Here is a 26080-nt window from a genome sequence, read left to right as displayed (position 1 = left end):
TTAAACTGAAGGTACAGAGATTTTTCTTTTTTTTTTTGGCATAACGTGCAGGTTTGTTACATGTTACATGTTACATGTGCCATGGTGGGTTGCTGCACCCATTAACCGTTACCTACATTAGTTATGTCTCCTAATGCTATTCCTCCCCTTACCCCCCAACCCCGACAGGCCCCAGTGTGTGATGATCCTCTCCCTGTGACCATCTGTTCTTATTACCCAGCTCTCACTTATGAGTGAGAACATGTGGTGTTTGGTTTTCTGTTCCTGTTTTAGTTTGCTGAGAATGATGATTTCCAGCTTCATCCATGTCCCTGCAAAGGACATGAACTTATTCTTTTCTATGGCTGCATAGTATTCCATGGGAGAAAAATTTGGCAATCTACCCATCTGACAAAGGTCTAACATTGAGAATCTATAAGTAACTTAAACAAATTTACAAGATAATTAGCATTTATATTACTAATTGTATAATATAATATACTTTTATCATACAAAGCATTTTAAAGTGAATTTAGAATAGTATAAACAGATATTAAATGAAAAATAAGTCTTACCTCTGATGAAAAATTATTTTAATTTTTTTATTTGTGTTTCTTTAATTTTGAGTAAAGGTGACAACTTGTTGCCTATTTAAAAAATATTTGCATTCCCGTGTTTGCTGTAAAGTGCATCTTACATAATTTCTGAATTCATTTATAATATTCTTGGAAATAAAGTAAATATAAAATAGGCCAAAAAAGAAAAAAAAGACAAATCTGCAACTATTCTGAGAAAAGTGTATCATTGTTATGCATAATATAGAATAATCATTTTGCTCTCCTTCCTTTTGGGTTGGCTGCTGAGAATATACAAGTAAATAGAGACTACAGCCCCAACAGGTTCACATTCAAGTTAGAGGAAATGGCCATGTGAATTAACACTTACAGTACGAGAGATCAATGATATAAACAGAAGAATATACAAAACGTCATGGAAGTCTACAGTTGGGAGCAGTTGATTTGGGAGAGAAAAACTTAGAGAAATGAATTGAATCTTTAACTGTAAACAGGAGTTCAAAAATAAAACATGGTGAGCAGGTGAACATCAGAGAGCCTCTTCTCTTCAGACCATCCCAAGCATGCATGGAAAACAGTACACGTGCAGGAGCAGCTTGAGAAAACATTGCAGTATGTCCTTGTACTTAACTAGGACCCCATGGGATAATATACTCAGGAAGGGGAAAGATCTAGAGATTAAATATGCCCAGAAAAGATAAGAAAATTATTTACGATTCAAGAACTATTCCTATTATTAGTGATGGGAGTAAAACACTTATAATTTTAGTAATAAGATAATAGAGTTTCCTCCATTCTCAAATAAATAAAAATTCTCCTAATATAGGCTGTTAACATACACCAGATACATATGCCATTCAAAAATACAATGCATGTTTCTCTTGGCACTCACCTGTTGGTAAAGGTTTTCCCAGTAATCTTGGGTCATTAGCCTAAACAAGGCTAAGAAGGCCCAGCTGAAAGTGTCAAAGCTCGTGTAGCCATAATCAGGGTTTCTGCCAATTTTCATACAGGTGTACCCCTCTGGACATTGGCTACACATGAAAAAGAACATTATAGGTGAGAGTGTCTTCAGGACACAAGCTAAATAGCCTTAGTGAAAAATTACAAATTCAAGGTTTCTTCTATAGGGGGACAACATTGAATAATGATTAAGAATACATGATTTGGAGCCAGGATGAACTGGTTTTGAATCACTCTCTACTACTGACTACTTATAGTGACTTTACCAAATTCTTCAAGGCACAAGTCTGTCTGTGAAAATAGGATAATAACATCTACCTCAAGAAAATAAGATTTGTAATAAGTTTAAATAAGGTAATGTGTACAAATTACTTAGCTTACTTCCTGCACATAGAAAGTATTTAATAAATCATAGCTGCCATTGGCATTATCATCATTAAAACATGGAAACTTTCAATAGATGTTTTGTGATAGTTCTTGGATCAGTAAATATTGATATGTAGGCTGCTACCAAAGCTCTTTCTTTCTGTATAATTCTTGGAATGGATTAGAATCAATAATAGTCAAAATACAGTAATTGCCTAAGTTCATAAAAATTTGTAGCTTTAAGACTTTTTTCTTTCTAAAATTGGTGGACTGGTTTTTCCTGAGGCCATTAAATAAATACAATACTCTGAGATTCTTCTGGGAACAGCAACCTTATCCAGTTTATTCCTGTGTTTCCAGCATACACAGAGACTGATGAAGAGATGTCTGCATAGGGGGAAAAGCAAGAGCTAATGCAGCTAATGCTACAAAATGAAGTTGGTGCAAGAGAGAAGCAGCAATATGGACAGTTGGATATATACAATATTCTTATATATACAATATTCTTAAAATATATGTACCCAAGTCCAAGGAATCTCTTTGCTTAGAGTTGCCAAAACACAACATTCAGTCACCTATGAGTCACATTTAATTGGAGAATGAGTGGAACTTGGGAGTAGAAAGAAAAATTGATTTTGTGACTCTTCTTTTTCCAGAAAGAAGAAAGACCTGAAACTATCCAACCAAATTTTGGTGTTTTCTAGAAGTAACATTTTCTACCTTCTTAAGATTTATGTGACTTCTGTCTTGTGTTAATTCAAGCACTATTTCAAAGTCTTGCTTTCAAGAGTATGCATTAACTGTGAACAGTTTAAAGATTGGATTTGTTGTGGGACAGAATGAGACAAATAAAACCATGAAATATATAAAAAGCAATATAGAATCAAAGACTAATTTGCAAACTGATTGAACATTCTTTTCCTTCTCTTTCAGCCTTTAGACTAAAGAGAAAACAAATATTACATACCCTGAATCTGTGCTGAAACCACAAAGGAGAGCATCTTTGGATCCCTCCAAGTAATAAAAATATTCTGTTGAAGAAGAATGTGAACAGTTATAACATTACAGAATTTAATCTGTGATTGTGATAAAGCAGGTAAATCAATTGATATAGACAATTATCTAGAAATTCAGGCCTGGAACCAGGCAATATGCATCCATTTGTTTACTATTTTCTCATATATTCTCCCTCAAATATTTATTGATAATATCTTATAGGCTAGGCAATAAATATGACAATAAACATGATGAATAAAATCATTAGTTTTATGAGGCCTCCTTTATGTTTAGGTGAGGGTGGAGGTTGTGGTTGGATAAAAACTTAAGTAAATAAATAAATATACAAGATATTTTCAGATAGTAATAAATGATCTAAAGAAAATAAATTAAGGCAATGTAGTAGGCTGTAGTCAGGGAAGGTCTTTCTAAGGAGATGATATTTAAACTAAGATCTAAACATGACAAGGAAGACAGCCATGAAAAGACTGGTGAAGAGATATTTGGGCTGGGGGAAGAGCAAGAGCTGAAGTCCTAAGGCAGAGATGAAGTTGGTGTGTGGAAAAGCCAGCAAGATGTGGCTACAGTGTAGCGTGGCTACAATGTGGTGAGAGGGAGGATTGTGATGGCAGAGGTAGGCAAGGGCCAGATCATGTCAGAATTTGCATATCATTGAAATGAGTTTGGATTTTAAGTGTGATTAAAGGTACAGTCAAGTGTCACATAATGACTGTGATACATTCCGAGAAATGCATCATTAGGACGTTTCGTCCTTGTGCAAACCTCCTAGGGTGCACTTATACAAACCTAGATGGTATAGGCTACCATAAACCTAGGCTATGTGGTATAGCCTATTGCTCCTGGGCTGCAAACCTGCAGAGTGGGCTACTGTACTCAATACTGTAGGCAACTGTTATACAACGGAAAGTGTGTAACTAAACACAGAAAAGGTACAGTAAAAAACACAGTATTATAATCTTATGAGATCATCATTATATATGTGGTCCACTATTGACTAAAACATTGTTATGTGGTACATGAATGTAATAGAAGTGGGAAATAGAAATATGGGATATTACTGACATTTAAAAATGTCAGCCGGGGGCGAGGGCTCAAGCCTGTAATCCCAGCACTTTGGGAGGCCGAGACGGGCGGATCCTGAAGTCAGGAGATCGAGACCATCCTGGCTAACACGGTGAAACCCCATCTCTACTAAAAAATACAAAAAGCTAGCCGGGCGAGGTGGCGGGCCTCTGTAGTCCCAGCTACTCAGGAGGCTGAGGCAGGAGAATGGCGTAAACCTGGGAGGCGGAGCTAGCAGTGAGCTAAGATCCGGCCACTGCACTCCAGCCCGGGCGACAGAGCGAGACTCCGTCTCAAAAGAAAAAAAAAAAAAATGTCACTGTGGTTACTCTGTGGGCAGTGGGCTATAGAGAAGCAGATGTGGAGGCAAGGAGACCAGTTAGGTGACAATAGTGAGACAGGACATGGCTACAACTCAGAGAATAGCTGTGGACGTGGAGAGAAGGGGATGGAAGGAGAATGGACAGGAACCTCTGATGGAGAGCATGCAGGGTGTGTGCAAAAGAGAAGACACAGGATCTGTCAGCGGGGGAGTTGGTAGTGCCCATTGCTGAGTAGAGGAAAACTGCAGCAAGAAGAGGTCTGGAGAAAAACCAGGAGTTCTGTTTCAGCCATGCTTTGTTTGGGATGATTGTTGGGTATTACATTTTTCAAGTAAGCAGCTGGATTGATATGAGATTCTGGACATCAGCAGAGCTATCAAGGCTGGAAATATAAAGATGAGAGTTATCATCTAATATACAACTTTCAAGGCCATGAGGATTGATGAATTTACCTGGAGAGAAAATTTGTAGCTAGAAAAGGAAAAGGAAGGGAAGAGAAGGGAAAATAGGGGAATAGAGAAGAAGAAAGAGGGTAGGGAGGGAAGAGGAGGAAATGGGAGTTGAGGGAAAGGGAAGAGCAGGAAGAGAGCCTCTGACTGAGTCCCAAAATACTCCATAAGAGGCAGACTCAGTAAGGCAATATATAAATGAATAAAATTTGTTTTCTGAACTTCTCTTACTGGTGAACTTCTGAACTTCACCAGTCCATACTTATTTAGGACCTACTAATTCTAGGTGTTGAGGAGATGACAATGTAATCAATGCATATTTTCCATTTTTCACCTTTCATGTTACCCTTTGTGCCAATTTTTAGGAGTAAAAGTTCTCATCAACTCTTCTGTCATTTGCTGTTAAGGCTTGTTCCTAAGACTGGAGGCAGATCTACCCTTTTTTTTTTTTTTTTTTTTTTTTTTTTTTTTTTTTTTTATACTTTAAGTTCTAGGGTACATGTGCACAATGTGCAGGTTTGTTACATATGTATACTTGTGCAAATTATATGTTGCACATGTTGGTGTGCTGCACCTATCAACTCGTCAGCACCCATCAACTTGTCATGTACATCAGGTAGATCTATCCTTGTATAGTAAACGTTTAAGTGACTAAAACACCTTTTGTCATCTCTCTTAAATATCTATTCTACTTAATAAGAACTTGACTTCCTATTTTACTCAGGTCAAATAAAAAATCTGATTATTAGGAGACTTTTGGAGTAATCATGGAAGAAAGACTATGAAATCAGATATTCTTGGATTTGAATGTTGCTTCTATCCCTTAAGTAAGTGAATTATCTTTAAGCCATTAAGCCTTAGCTGCTGCATCTGTAAAATATGTATAAGAATACCTACTTTATAAAGTTGTTAAATAGTATAAATAGGATATTGCATGTAAACCACTTGATACTATGATCCACACATTCTGTACCAGCTGCTCAAAAACGGGAGTTATTATAATTAAACTAGTATACAATTTGAGATAATACTATTGATCGACTTACACATCATCATTTTATCTTACTTAGAAGACACAGATAAAACAATAAAGCCTCATAGTTTGAGGTGCAAATGTAGGTGAAAATGTGCATGAAAAGCTTTCCTGAAAACACTCCTGAACCTTGGGAAGGAAGGGCCTGGTAGAGTGAGTATGGGGATGGGGGACGATAAGATGCAATTTTGCATACATAAACATCCGAAGTATTTTATTAAGGATGGATTACTTTAGAATTATCCTTTAAACTAACTCTGGTTCACGTTTATCAACCACTGAGGAGCCGAATTATATGAATGGGCTCTGGAGCTGTCTGTATTAGCACACTGCTGCACTACTGTATTTAACACAGTACAAGAATGATGAAAGGTAAAGCAATGCAGGTAGCTCACTCTAGGTTTGTAGAAAACTTTACAATAATTTCTAAACAACTAGACATTAAATTATTAAGATGGTAGGCTTCAAGAAGATTTAAGATTAACGTCTTTTAAAAAGGAAAAAAAATGAATGCAGAGAAAAATGAAATATTGCTTGTGCGCATTCAAAAGTGGGATGATTCTGAAAGATAAAGAATGAATCATGGCCGGGCGCCATGGCTCACGCCTGTAATCCCAGCACTTTGGGAGGCCAGGGCGGGTGCATCACGAGGTCAGGAGATAGAGACCATCCTGGCTAACACGGTGAAACCCCGTCTCTACTAAAAAATACAAAAAATTAGCCTGGCGTGATGGCGGGCGCCTGTAGTCCCAGCTACTCAGGAGGTGAAGTGGGAGAATTGTTTGAACCTGGGAGGTGGAAGCTGCAGTGAGCCGAGATCGCACCACTGAACTCCAGCCTGGGCGACAGAGTGAGATCCTGTCTCAAAAAAAAAAAAAGGTCAGGCGCAGTGGCTCACGCCTGTAATCCCAGCACTTTGGGAGGCCGAGGCGGGCAGATCACGAGGTCAGGAGATCGAGACCATCCTGGCTAACACAGTGAAACCCCATCTCTACTATAAATACAAAAAATTAGCCGGGCGTGGTGGCAGGTGCCTGTAGTCCCAGCTACTCAGGAGGCTGAGGCAGGAAAATGGCGTGAACCCGGGAGGCGGGGCTTGCAGTGAGCTGAGATCGCGCCACTGCACTCCAGCCTGGGCGAAAAAAAAAAAAAAAAAAAAAAAATGGAATGAATCATGACTCAGTAATTCCACTTACTAGGTATATACTGAGAACTGAAAATGTATTTCCACAAAAACTTGTACATGAATGTTTACAACATTATTCATTACAACCAAAAGATGGAAATAACCCAAATGTCCATCAACTGATGAATGTATAAACAAAATATGGCATATACATACAATGAAATATCATTTAGCAATAAAAAAAAGAAGCATAGATACATACTATACCATGGATAAATTTTGAAAATATTGTGCTCGCTTCGGCAGCACATATACTAAAAAAGAAAATATTATGCTAGGTGAAAGAAGACAGACACAAAAAGCCTCGTATTATATGATTCCATTTATATTAACTCTACAGAGTGGGTAAATCCATAGGGAAAGAAAGTAGATTAGTGGTTGCCAGGGGCTGGGGGAAAAGGGAAATGAGGAATGACTACTAATGGGCCCAGGGTTTCTTAGTGGGAAAGACGAAAAAATTTAAAATTAGATAGTGGTGATCGTTGCACAACTCTGAATATAGTTTAAAAAATGAGTTGTACAAGTGTAAAAAGAGGAATTTTGTGGCATGTAAATTATTCCTCAATAAACCTATTTTTAAAAGGGAATGCAGCATAATGGCAAAGGTTGTGGGTGGGGGTAAATAAATGCCAACTTCTCACTAAAATACATATGAGGAAAATGAAAATTGATATAACAAAAATATAGAATTGATATTAAATCTAATGAAGATTCTGGGTGAATTTTTTTAATTAATTTTCAAGATTAATGTAGCAAAATGGAAAAAAAAGGCAACTTATGACAATTGTGTATGGCTTGGGCCTATGGAAGTGAAGAGTATATCCCCAACCAAGGGCAAATAATGCAACTCTGAGAAAACTAGTGCAGGGGATCAGGTCTGGGCAGAAAGTCTGCATATGATACTCTACGCTCTGGCAAATGTGGTTCTCACAAGAAAGCAGCTGTAGATGAAGAAGACAGGAAAAGTCCTGTTAACAGTGAAGACCACCAACATTGTGGTTTTTTCAAAACTTTCTCTATTAAATGTCAAATATTAGAAAAATAGGAAGAGAATATTCTATTTTAGCCCAATATAACCACAGTATATTTCTCCATAATACTGCACATTTAGCTACACACTGTGCACATGAACCCCATTTTCAGGTGTAGCAGCATAAAAGAGTGTTTGATGAGCATCAAAGTAGATAGCAACACCAAAGGAAATCTATAAATTGTATGTTTTTCAGCAGGAGACGAGACAGTGAGTTAATTTATTTGATGGTGAATTTTGAAAGACATTTCAGAAAATACTTTGCTATAGGCACCAGAAATTGCTTTTAGATTATGCTCAGGTTCTCTATGTAGGTTGCCTTTACCATTATAATTCTTTGATCTTTTAAAAATTGCCAATTCATTTGCCTTAGTACTTTCTCATGATCAACCAACTCAGGTTCTTGTCACTCTTTATATAGCTTAAATCCATGGGCATTCATTATCATCAGTCCCTAACCTGACAGAACCATGATCTACACATAATCTAGCATGTCTTTTTCATGCTGGCTACCAAATGGCTGAATGTTGGTGGAGAAACTCTCACAACCAAATGAATGGTTATATTTTAAGTAATCTCAAAACATCAAATTTGCACTCAAAATACACTAAATTTCTCATTCCCTGAGATGACTATATATATAATGCATTCTTGTCAAATCTTCTGTAGAATTTTCTCTTCCTCATTTGCACACTCAGGCAATGATCCCATCTTATACTTTGAGGAAATAAAAACCATTGGGTTTGAACTCAATCATCTTTTGATAACTCTGCAGTCTTCCCTTCTGTCTTTCCTCCTGTTTCAGTGGAGATGTCTCTCTCTTTTACTCTTTCACTTTGACGAGGATTTGACTTCTCCCTCTCTCTCCTGAATTGACTCATATATAACTACTCATTCATTATCACTAGCAAAACATCCCTACAAAAATCCATATTTTTAAAAAAATGCCAGCCATTGCCCCATTATTCTGCTTCCCTTTATATCCAAATGTCTTGGGAGAATTGTCTACACATATTACCTTCTTTCTGACCTCTTATTTTCACCCCTGTATGCACTTTATTCTGACCTTGAACCCTTACCACTTCCCCAAATTTTCTCAAGAAATTCTCTCATGTGACTTTCCTGTTACTTAACCTAATGCATATTTCTTTATTCATCATCCTTAATCCTTGATCTTGCAGCATGACTCCACACAAGCACATCTGTTTCTACAATATGTTTTCTTCTCTTGGCTTCATTATTTATATCTTTGCTTCTTACTTGATTGGCGGCTCTTTCTCTGTGTTCTTTTCTGGGTCCTCTTTTCTACCTGAATTCTAAATGCCAGAGTTGTAGATCTCAGGACCAGATTGCTTTAAATACCAGGTCTACCATTCTCTACCCACTTAAAAACATCAGGGATGTTCAGAGCTAGAGGGGTGTGTGTGTGAGTGTGTGTGTGTCTTTTCTTTTTGCTGATTGCTCTGGAATTTATCTCCAAACTCAGCAGACCCTCCGATTTCTATGCTTAAATCTCCAATTCTCTATATTATATAACCACCTGGACATCTCAAAGGCATCTCATTTTAATTTTAGCTAGCTAATAGTGACCTTCCTCTACAAACATGTCCACCATTTCCTCATTAACCATCACCACCCATCCAGTTATTGCAGCCAGAAACTGAGAAGTCATCCTCGATGCTTCCTGTCTTCTTTAATCCATCAGCAAGCTCTACAGACTTTGTGTGTCGAGCTCATCTTTATTCTCTTCATTTCTCTACCATTAGAGAAAATGAAACCTTCATTTTCTCTTGCCTAGATGAGAGAAGCAACCTTCAACTTGTCTTTCTTATTCCCATCTACCATCTACCCTTGCTCAATCAGTTGTCCACAAGACAGACAGCAATAAAAACTACTGCATTTAAAATAAAATACAAGCTCCTTTCCATGGGCTGCAATGTCCTGCACGATATGACTCCTGTTTTTCTGCTACTTTCTCTGTTGCTATTCTTCCTTTCTCTTACTAAACCATGCTGCTGCTTTTCCATTCTTTAAACCCATACCCTACCTTTATTCAGGACCTTTGCCCATGCTATTCCTCCTAACCGAAGCAGCACCCTCCAAACACAGACTCACACCCACACTTACACTATTTTATGGTTTCTTACTATCTTTTAGATCTCAGCTTAAATGCCATCACCTCAGAGATGTCTTCTCATCTAGTTGATATCTCAGCACCTGAGACTCACTTCCTTTGCATGGCATTTATTATAACTTGAGATACTTTTAATTTATTTGTCTGTTCCCTCAAACATTTTTTCATTTCCACTAGATGGTAAGCTCTGTGAAAGCAAGGGCTGAGGCTATCGTTTCTTGCTATAGCACAGGGAAACCATGTAATAAACACACCAATAAATGAAAGTTTGAATCAATTATGCAGTCAAGAAAGGCTTCTATAACATAGAAAACAGAAAGTAAAATTCAGACTTGATTTAAACCCCTCTTTGCTAAAACTACATTTTAGAAGATAATAAAGAATAATGCACATATTTGGAAGAGAGGATTGTGGTATAAGATTATTAGCTAATTGTCATTTATTCATGTTTAAACACAATATAAAAAATTTGCATAACTCAAGGGCTCCTCCTAATATTTTTTAGGAAAAAAATATACATGAAGCAATTCCAGAAAGTGATGAACTAAATTAAATTTGATTAAAGGCTGTCTCTGTACATAGAGAACTGCAATCTAACTTCATATGCAAACAAACTGCATTCTAATTTATTAGAACATTCTTATAACAAGTAATGGTCTCAGCCAATCACAGCAGCTGAGCTTCAGTCAACCACAGCTTGCTGACTTATCAGACAATGTCCACATAAGGCAAATGTCAAGCTATAAACAATCAAGCTGTTTCTGTGTGTTACTCCCTTTTTCTATCTATAAATACCCTTGCTCATGTTGCTGAGTTGAGCTCTCCAAACTTCTCTTGGTTCCGAATGCTGCCTGAATCATTACTATTATCTTATTTCAGCAAGAAATTCTATTTTTATATTTCTTGCTGCAATAGTATTTCTTGCTGAAATAAGCTGCTAAATTTAATTTGTTGAAAAATTTTCTTTTAACAAAGGTTAAGAAAACCATTTATAGTAAAAACTCAGAAATAGGAGCAAGACTCAGAATAAAAGGACTGATCCTAGTGAGAAAAGTTAAGTTTAAATAAGTGTGGTAAAATAATCCACGATATTAAATGTAAGTTACTCATCAGATATCTTAATTTTACAGCATGTAAATTAAGAAATAAAATTCTCCATAAATTGGAAATAAAATTCAAATCATATTTGTAACAATCAGAAACTGGAAACGTGGGTAAAGATAAAAAGGAGGGGAAAATATGCTAAATTCCTCATCAAATGGTGGTAGTAAAAATATATATGTTAAATATTTTACTTCAAAACTTTCAGTTATCTTGTTAAGGCTTCTATTTTTTTCTGTCGTTTTATTTATAGTCTTTTACTATGTTGGCTAAGTGTTACTGGATTTTATTTATCACAGTGAATGAGAAAGGACACATTTGGTAAAATAAGAAAAAGATGTATATTACTTTTTATTATCTAAGGAGAATCCTGACCTTTCCTCCCTCATCTCCTTTTGGCAACAGCACATATATTTGAAAGGTTTCATGACTTCCATACCACACCTGGGTCAAATTATCTATTAAGGTTTATGTAGTCATGTGGGCAACAGCAGATAGATACATTCCAGGTGTCAGAAAGTACAATCTTGATCTTATTTTCATCTAATATTCATCAACCGTTATAGTGAGAGACACCGTGCTAGGGGATAATTGTTTAAGAGAACATTCAATTCATGCTTTATGTAAGAAACTCTACTTAATTCAGATACTTCTGAATTAAGCAGACTTCTGAGAGTGCATACAGATTATCTCATCTACCTACAGAAATAATTCTACTGTACTAAATTTTGATGTATTGCCGTCAGCCTATATTGAAGGAAGCCATTAAAAACAGCTATGAAACTCATCATTTGTTACAAAGTGGATGTTGATAAAGCTGAGTAAATGATTTTGCTTTGTACAAATCTTTAGGAATACTATCAAGATACAGATGCTATTTTAATATTTGATAATTAATATTATTGTATATGATTAATAAAACTGTAAGATGTTATAGTCATGAGTATGATCTATTAAGTATAAAAATTTATAATATGTCACTATATATAAGTATGTACTATATCATAAAATTATATAAAATATATAATCTATCATATTGTTAAACGTAATGGTTAATGTTGTTAATTCAAGGCTACATTTATTTCTCTAGAGAAAACTGATTCTTTTTTATGACATAGAAATTGGGAATTATGGAACTATCCCATGTTCCTTTTGCCAGTACTGCTAGATAGCTTAGAACCAGGATGATTTATGAAAACCATATATAACATGATCCAAATTTACACTGCAGCAACTTTCTATATATCTGAATAGCTTTGAAATGATTAAAACGAAAGCAACATTTTATTGTTAAAAGAGAGCAATGTTTTCAGCATTATTTCAACCTATTAACAAATGCAGGACATTCTTACTTCTAAAGTCTTCTTCACTCTCTAGGGTATTCATTATGCTTTCTAATGTTTCATTATTTTCAAGTGTATTCTGAACACATTTATGCTTCAGGTTTCCCATGAACAGCTGTAGTCCAATTAGTGCAAACACACTCAGACAGAACACAGTCAGGATCATGACGTCAGAAAGCTTCTTCACTGACTGGATCAAAGCCCCCACAATTGTCTTCAGGCCTGAAAATGGGAGAAAAAGGCGTTCGTAATGACATAAAGCCTCTGAATTGAAACAAAACCACAAGCTTTCCTAGAAAGGCATGCATTATATCAAATCAATGACCTTAAGTAACTTAATTCAAAAACAGCCTTCTGGGTTTGCTATTTTATACATAATTTGTTTTTATATATTACAGCAAATACTTAAAAATAGTAACATATTCTCAGAGAATACCCAGGTTTTCAAAATGAACAATTCGGCTATTCAAACCACTTTTAAAAATAATTTTTATAAGTTCTAATGCTTGTCAAACAAACCACTTCTCTATAAATGGCACCAAAACAAATTGCAGCGTATAGTGACACCTCGTAATAATTTTCAATAAAGAAATGGTTTGCTGAGAAAAAATAAAAAACAATGTCATGCAATATCCCCATGCTGATATTTATGATCTCTTTCTTAAGTATTTTAAAATCAATTAAACTGAATTGAAATTTTCCTTCCTGTATAAGCAAATGAAAAAATAAGGCCTCAGACAAGAGGGAAGATTTCAAGTTGAGATGTGAGCCAAGTAGTCATCTTCATCCTAAAAGACCCATGCAATTGATTAAACTCAAAGGCTGACTTTTGACAATGATTGTGGAAAACAGAAGAAATCAAATTTAATTAAAATTTCTTAAAGAAAGGTTTTTTTATGTCTTTCTTTCAAAAGATCAAAGTCAGCCCTGGTGTTTAACCCCACTCTCACCTGGAATGACTGAAATTGTTTTCAATGCTCGGAGAACTCTGAATGTTCTCAAGGCTGAGACATTGCCCAGGTCCACAAACTCTGTCACATATCTGTAATAGGGGAGTTTATACACACAGTGACAACACACACACAAACGAACGAAGAACAACTCCCAAATAGTTGGAGTTATGAGTGGCCTTATGCTTCACACCAATTACTTCTTACCTGGGATTACAGAAATAGTTTTCAAAGCTCTCAATACTCTGAAAGTTCGAAGAGCTGAAACATTGCCTAGGTTTACAAATTCTGTTAAATACCTGTAGAATTAAATCAGAGTTATTCAGAATTCAGATAGAGTCTGTGATACTTACCTGAGCCTTTAGTCAAGGTCTTTTCTACGTTTGGGACTTTTTTTTAAATGTATAGTTCTGCAAGTCTTTTTTTCTATCATAACTAACTTAATTTAATTAACATTGATTTGACTCATTTGATGCAAACAAAATACAGATATTATATATTATTAAAGTGGATTCATACACTTAAATGCATAAACAAACAATTAAATGCTTCAATTGTTAGACCCTTGACATTATGGTAATTTAGATTTTTAATGTCTTATAAAACATTGAAAATAGTATGCTAAGTGTCAGACACAAAAGTCTGCATACTGTTTGATATTTCCATTCATAAAAAAATCCAAATAGACAAATTCATAGAGATAAAACATAGGTGAGTGGTTTCCAAGGGGCCAGGGAGAGAAGGAAATTGAAGTGACTGCTGATGAGTACAGAGTTTCTATTTGGGGCTATGAAACTTCCCTAATTAAGTAGTGTTGATGTCACACAAGTTTGTCAATATACCGAAAAACACTGAATTATATACTTTAAAATTATGAATTTTATAGTATTTCAATTGTATCACTAGGAAAAAAAGGAGACCTATGAGAAGAGGCAGCCTTCTTTGCACAATATTTTCTTAGCAGCAGGTAGCAGATGGAACTGACCCATCATATATGACCTCAAAAGGAGGGAGCCTGATACAGGTTAGGCAGGGGCGAGGGAATCGGATATTAGAAATCTTAAGATCCTTCTGTATTGTCTAGGTGGCTCCAATGAACCTGGACTACTTTGATAATTCAAAGTCATTAACGGAAAATAGCATATCTAGGTTTGAGATTGTAAAAATCAATTTTTTCTGATAAACACATTTGGGAAAAGAGGAACAATTATGAATAAATTAAAATTATATTATAATGTAATATTTTCCTTGAAAATAAACTGAATGCATATGTAATGCATATACAATGCATTAATCTTAGGCTTAGTAAGCAGTGACAGCTCTTTTACAAATATATACTTTTACATTTTAAAACAAAAAATATCAAATAATTGAATAATGTAGGCTAATATAAAGAGCACTGTACTTGTATTTAAAGGCCTGAGTTTTTTGTGTACTTCTTACAGGTTTTATTCATTTTTAAACAAGAACTTGGAAAAAGTATAAACCTAATTGTCTCTGCATAGACTATCCATCCAAGTGCTGAGCATGGAGGAAGATGATCAATCTTAATGATGTCACATACCTCTGAGTGGGAGATAGTCTTTTTGAAAAATTTAGTATTTGCCTATCAATGACTAGCTTTCATATAGCTTCCACTTTCCTTTAAATACAGACATTCCATGTTGGAGCAAACCCTGAGGTTTGCTCTTGTTGGAACACTGTGCTGTCTGAGATTTTCATAAGTTTGCCATTTCAAAAGGCTGAAAGTACTTACGCAAAAACAATGACGACAAAATCCAGCCAGTTCCACGGGTCACGAAGAAAAGTGAATTCTCCTACACAGAAGCCTCTTGCAAGGATTTTTACAAGTGATTCAAAAGTATATATTCCAGTAAAAGTGTACCTAAACACAAGATTCCATTGGGATACTAGATGTGAAAAGAATACAACCACCATGTAAATCTTTATAATTGATTTTCTCTAATTAACCAATGGAAGACATATATTGGAGGATGGCTGTTGGTTTATAGACACACCCTATTAAACTATAATAGGTCTATCCAGAAAATGTTAAAATGTCAGTATCAGAGTCCCAGAAAGAAGAGATACTTGAAATAACTAAGAATATAGGTCTCAGATCTGCCTAAAAAATTCCTACATTGCTTCTATCAAAAATTCACCAAAACAATTATTTAAAAATACATCCATATAATTATAAAACATACACCCAAGAATAAAATATATGTAACATGTTTAAGAACAGGATGGAGCATCTGACGAGTTCATTCTTCTAGAAAACACTGCAGCATCTAATTTTTCTAATCTGGCAGGTTAATACCATAGAGGAGATAAAGAATGAAAGAAAAGCAAGCATATAACATGGGAAGATAAAGATTCCCCATCTTTATAAATGCAATAACTTCCTAGCAGGAAAAGAAAAGGATGAAATGATAATACCAAAACTATATTAAAATGTACTTATACCCACTTACTCGACATTTTTGGTCCAGTCCGGTGGGTTACTCAAGGTCATAAATATGCAGTTTGTCAGAATAGTGCACATGATGAGCATGCTGAATAAGGTAGCTTAGAATCAAGGAAAAAAAGAGATGACAGTGTGAATTTGAAATATTTGAGGATGACACTTGTTGAAATGCTTACAACTTTTCCTTGGAAAAAAATTCTAAATGAGCTTGTAGACTATTTTGTCTCTTTGAACAAGAGAGTAATAAATAAGAGTAACATATCCTAAAATCTTAATATTGCCACTCTCCGTCTTCTTTGAGACCCATGACAAATTATATTAATAATATTGAAATTAATGAACTAAAACCAGAGTCTTTCAAGGTGCAAAAGGTGTAACATCTATATTTCAGTAAAATAGCAAAAATCACACCATGAAGTAACACTGGATGTAATCATTTTGAAAAGGATATGAGTGTACTAAAATCTTAATAGATAGTCTTCTTAGAGGACTGAAAGGAGAAAGCATATATAAAGCAGGTGTGGCATTGAAACGGAAGATTGTTTTCCCTTTGTTCAATACTATGAAAGTCTGCAGGAGGAAAAAGAAAACAGGATGAAACTGAGAATCCAAAACATCAATTTTTCACATCAATATCAGCAGTTTACCTTTCTACGTGGCAGTGTGATATTGAAGAAACACTGCCATCAGACTCCAGCAATGTGGTTCCAATGTCATCAATGATCTATCAATGTTACCTTGGCTAATGAATTCCAAGTCCATTTCTTCATAGTAAATTTAAAAATTGAGCTATTTGTTAGCATGTATTACTTAGAACTTTCAAAATACTGTATTGTATATTTTTCACGTTCTTTCAACAGTAACAATAACTGTGGCTACTGAAGTTATTTTAAAGCACAATTTCTTTCCCTTCTATTACATTGCATTTTAAGAAAGACAAATAGAAACTAGCTATCTCTATTATTTTTATCATAAAACCTTGAGAATTTTAATACTTGCTGGCAATTGTCATGGTTAGCAGCATGTGTTCCAAAATATGAGTTCTTTCAAAAAATATTTTCCTAAGTTTAAGGAATGTCAGAGTTGGAAGAATTCTTCCAATCACTGAGTTCAATTTCTTTATTTTAGTTATAATACTAATATTAGCTTTTAAAGGGGACTTAAATTAAGGGGATTCCTCACTTACTAACCATGGTAATTTAAAAAATGACATGAATAGAAGCAAATATTCTTGAAATGTTATTGTAGCCATTCCATAACAAGTGTCCTTTTCCATAGCTTTAGCATTCAGTTAAGAAATAAAAACAAATAGCAGTAACAACAAAATATTAAAACAACCTAAAGCATTGGCTTAGAAATTAGAAAGACAAAGTTCAAATCCCTGCCTCATTTTTCTCCCGTTGGCAGGAAGATGACTTGCATTATCTGAGAAACACTGATATTCTAAGTTTTATATAAGGTTATCAGTAGGTTTCAGGCAACAAGCATTTCTCACCGTATTCGGGAGGTAAGTTTGTGAGTCAGGCTTTTTATTTGAATGTGACAGTGTTCTCTCAAGAAAACAAACCAGAGTCTATTATTTTCAGGTATCCTTTCATTTCCCTGTTCCCTTTCACTATATCAGTTATATCTAAATACAATTTAATGTAAAATTCACTTTTACATAGAAAATTATTTTAAAATTAATACCTAGTCCTCAAGTACAACCCTTTTTGTCTTAAATCTCAGTACACTGTATTTTTTAAAAATTATTCATCCATTCTTTCTGCAACTGTATTTACATGATTTGGCTCTGCCTCCCTGCCCAAATCTCATTTTGAATTGTAATCCCCACTTGTCAGGGGAGGGGCCTGGTGGGAAGAGATTGGATCATGGGGGCGGTTTCCCCAATGCTGTTCTCAGGATAGTGAGTGAGTTCTCACCAGACCTGATGGGTTTAAAAGTGTGGCACTTCCTTCCTCTTTCTCTCCTGAACCATGGAAGATGTGCCTTGCTTCCCCTTTGCCTTAAAACATGATTGTAAGTTTCCTGAGGCCTCCTCTGCCATTCAGAACTGTGAGCAAATTAAATCTCTTTTCTTTGTAAATTACCCAGTCTCAGGTAGTTCTTTACAGCAGTGTAAAAATGGACGAATACGGCCAGGCGCGGTGGCTCACGCCTGTAATCCCAGCACTTTCGGAGGCCGAGGCGGGCAGATCACAAGGTCAGGAGATCGAGACCATCCTGGTTGACATGGTGAAACCCCGTCTCTACTAAAAATAAAAACAAAATTAACCGGGCGTGGTGGTGGGCGCCTGTTGTCCCAGCTACTTGGGAGGCTGAGGCCGGAGAATGGCGTGAACCCGGGAGGCGGAGCTTAAAGTGAGCCGAGATCGCCACTGCATTCCAGCCTGAGCCTGGGCGACAGAGCAAGACTCTGTCTCCAAAAAAAAAAAAAAAAAAAAAAAAAAAAAGGAACTAATATGTAGTGAGAAACTATATCATATGGCATGAGTTTTTTATTCAAGGAACTTCCTAGAAAAATGAAAAGAACAAAGTAACTCTACTTAAGGCAAGATGTGACATATCATACAGAAAAAATATAAATGGGGAAGAATGAGAGTCAAGAGAGAGCAGGGTTACATGATTGTCAAAATTACCAGGGAGACTTTATAAACCAGATGTTATCTGAACTAACATGAAAAATCACAACCTACTACATCGTCTTGGCAAGATCAAGTTACCTTGTACTTGAAATTTTAATAAAAAGAATTAGGTTGGTGTTTTAAAATTGAAATTAGCAATTTTCATTTGCATTAAAAACTTTTAAGTGATTTTTGGGTCTGCATACACACGAGAGTTAATTATTAGCAGGAAAAAATAGGTATGACTATAAAATTTGACAGATTACTGTGTCATGTCCAAAAAAGTCACGCTAAACAATTATACTAAACAATGTACACTATGTTATACTAAACATTATACTAAACAATTTTGAAAGATGTAAAAAAAATTAAAAGTAGTATGCCAATGCCAGAACCCGTTTCAATGTAAAATTTGAAAAAGTACATATTCTGAATATCCTCTATATATATTTAATTTAACATTCTCGTCATGATATGGTTATTCACTAAATTTCACTAATCTCAATTTAAAATAATTTTTATACAGAAGGAAGTCAACAGAAACCGACCACTGAAGTCAAAATAAACTCACTTTTTTGTCTGCATAGTAGGGGTCCAGGTCCTCCAGGGGCTCTGACACCATGCCGGGAGGAATGTCCCCATAGATGAAGGGCAGCTGTTTGCCAGCTTCCAAGTCGCTGCTTGGCTTTGGGGCTTCTTCATCGTCGTCTTTCTTTTCTTCTTTGGGTTCCTTTGATTTTCCTTCAGCAATGCGTTGTTCAATGAGGGCAAGAGACTGTTTTGTGAAGTGGACAAAGCTCTGAGGTCCTGGGGGAGGCAACGTTGCCATCTTTTCATCCTGTATATTTTAATTCCTCTTCAGCTCCTCACATAAGAGGCCTGGATGGAAACAAAGAAATTAAGACTTAACTATTTGCCTGCCAAGAAAGGCACATTAAAAAATAATAATAACAACATAAACAGATTTTTAGTTTCAACCACAAAAGGTAACATGTTCATAGATTTATCAGCTTGTTAAGGGACTACTATGTGTCAGGCAATGGGCGGGACTTATTTTTCATGCCTTCTAACCATGTTTATACTCAGAAATTTGAAGTTTACACTTCACAGCTTTAAAGGAAAAAATGACAATTTCCTGAATAAATTTTCCTAAATTCCCCCCCTTTTTTTTAAAGCAAAAATTTTATTATCTAAGGCTTTCCACAAAGCCTTCCTTTCTAAGCTTCCACAACTTCTTCATGTCGACCTTTAGCTCCCCTCACCTTTCTAGTCAACATTCAGAAAGGATCCAGTCTTTATTTTAGCCTTTACTCATACCACTGCCTGTCAGAATTTCCCTCATCCTCCAAGAATCAGTTGAAGTCCTTCCTTCTCCACACAGTCGACTGCAACCTGGTAATCACTCCTGGCTTGGGTTTCTAGCTATCATTCAGTGTCTCTGCCGTGTTTCCAGGGATAGGACTATATGAAACATACTGATCACTGTCCAGTGAACTAAAGCCTCACCTGATCTAACCTCATGGTCACAGCAGAGTGGGCGAGGGGCTCCCACTCTTGGGCACTACCGTGTTGATCCAGATTCTCTCCCTTGAGATACAGCCATTAGTGGGCACTGCAGCAAGAGACCATGAGGTGTGATTTGTGTGGGTCCATTTCAAACCACAAGTAAGACAAAGAGTATCAACATGCAGAGAGAAAGGGGTGCAGACTGATCTCTGCATTCATTAGGGAAGATCACAACCGTGTTTTTCAACTTTCTTTTTTTTTTTCATTATACTTTAAGTTCTAGGGTACATGTGCATACGTGCAGGTTTGTTACATATGTATACTTGTGCCATGTTGGTGTGCTGCACCCATCAACTCGTCAGCACCAATCAATTCGTCATTTATATCAGGTATAACTCCCAATGCAATCTCTCCCCCCTCCCCCCTCCCCATGATAGGCCCCGATGTGTGATGTTCCCCTTCCCGAGTCCAAGTGATCTCATTGTTCAGTTCCCACCTATGAGTGAGAACATGCGGTGTTTGGTTTTCTGTTCTTGTGATAGTTTGCTAAGAATGATGGTGTCCAGCTGCATCCATGTCTCTACAAAGGACGCAAACTCATCCTTTTTTATGGCTGCATAATACTCCATGGTGTATATGTGCCACATTTTCTTAATCCAGTCTGTCACAGATGGACATTTGGGTTGATTCCAAGTCTTTGCTATTGTGAATAGTGCCGCAATAAACATACGTGTGCATGTGTCTTTATAGCAGCATGATTTATAATCCTTTGGGTATATACCCAGTAGTGGGATGGCTGGGTCATATGGTACATCTAGTTCTAGATCCTGGAGGAATTGCCATACTCTTTTCCATAATGGTTGAACTAGTTTACAATCCCACCAACAGTGTAAAAGTGTTCCTATTTCTTCACATCCTCTCCAGCACCTGTTGTTTCCTGACTTCTTAATGATTGCCGTTCTAACTGGTGTGAGAGTGTATCTCATTGTGGTTTTGATTTGCATTTGTCTGATGGCCAGTGATGATGAGCATTTTTTCATGTGTCTGTTGGCTGTATGAATGTCTTCTTTTGAGAAATGTCTGTTCATATCCTTTGCCCACTTTTTGATGGGATTGTTTGTTTTTTTCTTGTAAATTTGTTTGAGTTCTTTGTAGGTTCTGGATATCAGCCCTTTGTCAGATGGGTAGATTGCAAAAATTTTCTCCCATTCTGTAGGTTGCCTGTTCACTCTGATGGTAGTTTCTTTTGCTGTGCAGAAGCTCTTTAGTTTAATGAGATCCCATTTGTCAATTTTGGCTTTTGTTGCCGTTGCTTTTGGTGTTTTAGACATGAAGTCCTTGCCCATGCCTATGTCCTGAATGGTACTACCTAGGTTTTCTTCTAGGGTTTTTATGGTATTAGGTCTAACATTTAAGTCTCTAATCCATCTTGAATTAATTTTCGTATAAGGAGTAAGGAAAGGATCCAGTTTCAGCTTTCTACTTATGGCCAGCCAATTTTCCCAGCACCATTTATTAAATAGGGAATCCTTTCCCCATTCTTGTTTCTCTCAGGTTTGTCAAAGATCTGATGGCTGTAGTTGTCTGGTATTATTTCTGAGGACTCTGTTCTGTTCCATTGGTCTATATCTCTGTTTTGGTACCAGTACCATGCTGTTTTGGTTACTGTAGCCTTGTAGTACAGTTTGAAGTCAGGGAGCGTGATGCCTCCAGCTTTGTTCTTTTGACTTAGGATTGTCTTGGCAATGCGGGCTCTTTTTTGGTTCCATATGAACTTTAAAGCAGTTTTTTCCAATTCTGTGAAGAAACTCATTGGTAGCTTGATGGGGATGGCATTGAATCTAGAAATAACCTTGGGCAGTATGGCCATTTTCACAATATTGATTCTTCCTATCCATGAGCATGGTATGTTCTTCCATTTGTTTGTGTCCTCTTTGATTTCACTGAGCAGTGGTTTGTAGTTCTCCTTGAAGAGGTCCTTGACATCCCTTGTAAGTTGGATTCCTAGGTATTTTATTCTCTTTGGAGCAATTGTGAATGGAAGTTCATTCATGATTTGGCTCTCTGTTTGTCTGTTACGGGTGTATAAGAATGCTTGTGATTTTTGCACATTAATTTTGTATCCTGAGACTTTGCTGAAGTTGCTTATCAGCTTAAGGAGATTTTGGGCTGAGACAATGGGGTTTTCTAAATAGACAATCATGTCATCTGCAAACAGGGACAATTTGACTTCTTCTTTTCCTAACTGGATACCCTTGATTTCTTTCTCTTGCCTGATTGCCCTAGCCAGAACTTCCAACACTATGTTGAATAGGAGTGGTGAGAGAGGGCATCCCTGTCTTGTGCCAGTTTTCAAAGGGAATTTTTCCAGTTTTTGCCCATTCAGTATGATATTGGCTGTGGGTCTGTCACAAATAGCTCTTATTATTTTGAGGTACGTTCCATCAATACCAAATTTATTGAGCGTTTTTAGCATGAAGGGCTGTTGAATTTTGTCAAAAGCCTTTTCTGCATCTATTGAGATAATCATGTGGTTCTTGTCTTTGGTTCTGTTTATATGCTGGATTACGTATATTGATTTGCGAATGTTGAACCAGCCTTGCATCCCAGGGCTGAAGCCCATTTGATCATGGTGGATAAGCTTTTTGATGTGCTGCTGAATCCAGTTTGCCAGTATTTTATTGAGGATTTTTGCATCGATGTTCATCAGGGATATTGGTCTAAAATTCTCTTTTTTTGTTGGGTATCTGCCAGGCTTTGGTTTCAGGATGATGTTGGCCTCATAAAATGAGTTAGGGAGGATTCCCTCTTTTTCTATTGATTGGAATAGTTTCAGAAGGAATGGTACCAGCTCCTCCTTGTACCTCTGGTAGAATTCAGCTGAGAAACCATCTGGTCCTGGACTGTTTTTGGTTGGTAGGCTATTAATTATTGCCTCAATTTCAGAGCCTGCTGTTGGTCTATTCAGGGATTCAACTTCTTCCTGGTTTAGTCTTGGAAGAGTGTAAGTGTCGAGGAAATTATCCATTTCTTCTAGATTTTCTAGTTGATTTCCATAGAGGTGTTTATAGTATTCTCTGATGGTAGTTTGTATTTCTGTGGGTTTGGTGGTGATATCCCCTTTATCATTTTTTATTGCATCTATTTGATTCTTCTCTCTTTTCTTCTTTATTAGTCTTGCTAGCAGTCTGTCAATTTTGTTGATTTTTTCAAAAAACCAACTCCTGGATTCATTGATTTTTTGGAGGGTTTTTTTGTGTCTCTATCTCCTTCAGTTCTGCTCTGATCTTAGTTATTTCTCGCCTTCTGCTAGCTTTTGAATGTGTTTGGTCTTGCTTCTCCAGTTCTTCTAATTGTGATGTTAGAGTGTCAATTTTAGATCTTTCCAGCTTTCTCTTGTGGGCATTTAGTGCTATAAATTTCCCTCTACACACTGCTTCAAATGTGTCCCAGAGATTCTGGCATGTTGTATCTTTGTTCTCATTGGTTTCAAAGAACATCTATATTTCTGCCTTCATTTCGTTATGTACCCAGTAGTCATTCAGGAGCAGGTTGTTCAGTTTCCATGTAGTCGAGCGATTTTGAGTGAGTTTCTTAGTCCTGAGTTCTAGTTTGATTGCACTGTGGTCTGAGAGACAGTTTCTTATAATTTCTGTTCTTTTACATTTGCTAAGGAGTGCTTTACTTCCAATTATGTGGCCAATTTTGGAATAAGTGTGATGTGGTGCTGAGAAGAATGTATATTCTGTTGATTTGGGGTGGAGAGTTCTGTAGATGTCTATTAGGTCCGCTTGGTGCAGAGATGAGTTCAATTCCTGGATATCCTTGTTAACTTTCTGTCTCATTGATCTGTCTAATGTTGACAGTGGAGTGTTGAAGTCTCCCATTATTATTGTATGGGAGTCTAAGTCTCTTTGTAAGTCTCTAAGGACTTGCTTTATGAATTTGGGTGCTCCTGTATTGGGTGCATATATATTTAGGTTAGCTCTTCCTGTTGAATTGATCCCTTTACCATTATGTAATAGCCTTCTTTGTCTCTTTTGATCTTTGATGGTTTAAAGTCTATTTTATCAGAGACTAGGATTGCAACCCCTGCTTCTTTTTGTTCTCCATTTGCTTGGTAGATCTTCCTCCATCCCTTTATTTTGAGCCTATGTATGTCTCTGCATGTGAGATGGGTCTCCTGAATACAGCAGACTGATGGGTCTCGACTCTTTATCCAGTTTGCCAGTCTGTGTCTTTTAATTGGAGCATTTAGTCCATTAACATTTAAGGTTAATATTGTTATGTGTGAACTTGATCCTGCCATTATGATAGTAACTGGTTATTTTGCTCGTTAGTTGATGCAGTTTCTTCCTAGCCTCGATGGTCTTTACATTTTGGCATGTTTTTGCAATGGCTGGTACCGGTTGTTCCTTTCCATGTTTAGGGCTTCCTTCAGGGTCTCTTGTAAGGCAGGCCTGGTGGTGACAAAATCTCTAAGCATTTGCTTATCTGTAAAGGATTTTATTTCTCCTTCACTGATGAAACTTAGTTTGGCTGGATATGAAATTCTGGGTAGAAAATTCTTTTCTTTAAGAATGTTGAATATCGGCCCCCACTCTCTTCTGGCTTGTAGAGTTTCTGCCGAGAGGTCTGCTGTTAGTCTGATGGGCTTCCCTTGTGGGTAACCCGACCTTTCTCTCTGGCTGCCCTTAAGATTTTTTCCTTCATTTCAACTTTGGTGAATCTGGCAATTATGTGTCTTGGAGTTGCTCTTCTGGAGGAGTATCTTTGTGGTGTTCTCTGTATTTCCTGAATTTGAATGTTGGCCTGCCCTACTAGGTCTCCAGGAGATATCATCTCCTGGATGATATCCTGAGGAGTGTTTTCCAACTTGGTTCCATTTTCCCCCTCACTTTCAGGCACCCCAATCAGACGTAGATTTGGTCTTTTTACATAATCCCATACTTCTTGCAGGCTTTGTTCATTTCTTTTTCTTCTTTTTTCTTTTGGTTTCTCTTCTCGCTTCATTTCATTCATGTGATCCTCAATCGCTGATACTCTTTCTTCCAGTTGATCGAGTCGGTTACTGAAGCTTGTGCATTTGTCACATATTTCTCGTGTCATGGTTTTCATCTCCGTCATTTCGTTTATGACCTTCTCTGCATTAATTATTCTAGCTATCAATTCTTCCACTCTTTTTTCAAGATTTTTAGTTTCTTTGCGCTGGGTACGTAATTCCTCCTTTAGCTCTGAGAAGTTTGATGGACTGAAGCCTTCTTCTCTCATCTCGTCAAAGTCATTCTCTGATCAGCTTTGATCCATTGCTGGCAATGCGCTGCGCTCCTTTGCAGGGGGAGATGCGCTCTTATTTTTTGAATTTCCAGCTTTTCTGTCCTGCTTTTTCCCCATCTTTGTGGTTTCATCTGCCTCTGGTCTTTGATGATGGTGACGTACTGATGGGGTTTTGGTATAGGTGTTCTTCCTGTTTGATAGTTTTCCTTCTAATAGTCAGGACCCTCAGCTATAGGTCTGTTGGAGATTGCTTGGGGTCCACTCCAGACCCTGTTTGCCTGGGTATCAGCAGCAGAGGTTGCAGAAGATAGAATGTTGCTGAACAGGGAGTGTACCTGTCTGATTCTTGCTTTGGAAGCTTCCTCTCAGGGGTGTACTCCACCCTATGAGGTGTGAGGTGTCAGACTGCACCTAGTGAGGGATGTCTCCCAGTTAGGCTACTCAGGGGTCAGGGACCCACTTGAGCAGGCAGTCTGTCTGTTCTCAGATCTCAACCTCCATGTCGGGAGATCCACTGCTCTCTTCAAAGCTGTCAGACAGAGTCGTTTGCATCTGCACAGGTTTCTGCTGTTTTTTTGTTGTTGTTGTTTAGCTGTGCCCTGTCCCCAGAGGTGGATTCTACAGAGACAGGCAGGTTTCCTTGAGCTGCTCTGACCTCCACCCAGTTGGAGCTTCCCAGGGGCTTTGTTTACCTA

The 26080-nt window shown here is 36.9% G+C and overlaps 1 protein-coding gene across 3 annotated transcripts in view; it reads right to left on the bottom strand.

The window, feature by feature from the left end:
- SCN9A (sodium voltage-gated channel alpha subunit 9) overlaps nt 1–26080 on the bottom strand; it is a 207614-nt gene that overhangs the window by 101664 nt on the left and 79870 nt on the right. For 2 of the 3 annotated variants that reach the window (XM_010365299.2, XM_010365298.2), the window contains exons 2-9: nt 19174–19481; nt 16430–16548; nt 15986–16075; nt 15268–15396; nt 13719–13810; nt 12571–12783; nt 2851–2914; nt 1447–1588 (exon numbers count right to left, since the gene is read on the bottom strand). In XM_010365299.2, the coding sequence (XP_010363601.2) occupies nt 1447–1588; nt 2851–2914; nt 12571–12783; nt 13719–13810; nt 15268–15396; nt 15986–16075; nt 16430–16548; nt 19174–19431 (1107 nt within the window). In that variant the 5' untranslated portion in view covers nt 19432–19481. Of the gene's footprint in view, nt 1–1446; nt 1589–2850; nt 2915–10030; nt 10064–12570; nt 12784–13511; nt 13604–13718; nt 13811–15267; nt 15397–15985; nt 16076–16429; nt 16549–19173; nt 19482–26080 lie in introns of all 3 variants that reach the window. The other variant, XM_030917073.1, reaches the window with a different exon arrangement.

Source organism: Rhinopithecus roxellana, chromosome 14, assembly GCF_007565055.1.
Source record: "Rhinopithecus roxellana isolate Shanxi Qingling chromosome 14, ASM756505v1, whole genome shotgun sequence".
NCBI lineage: Eukaryota > Metazoa > Chordata > Mammalia > Primates > Cercopithecidae > Rhinopithecus > Rhinopithecus roxellana.
The sequence above is the reverse complement of the archived record's forward strand: the minus strand, read 5'-3'. Positions and strand labels throughout refer to the sequence as shown.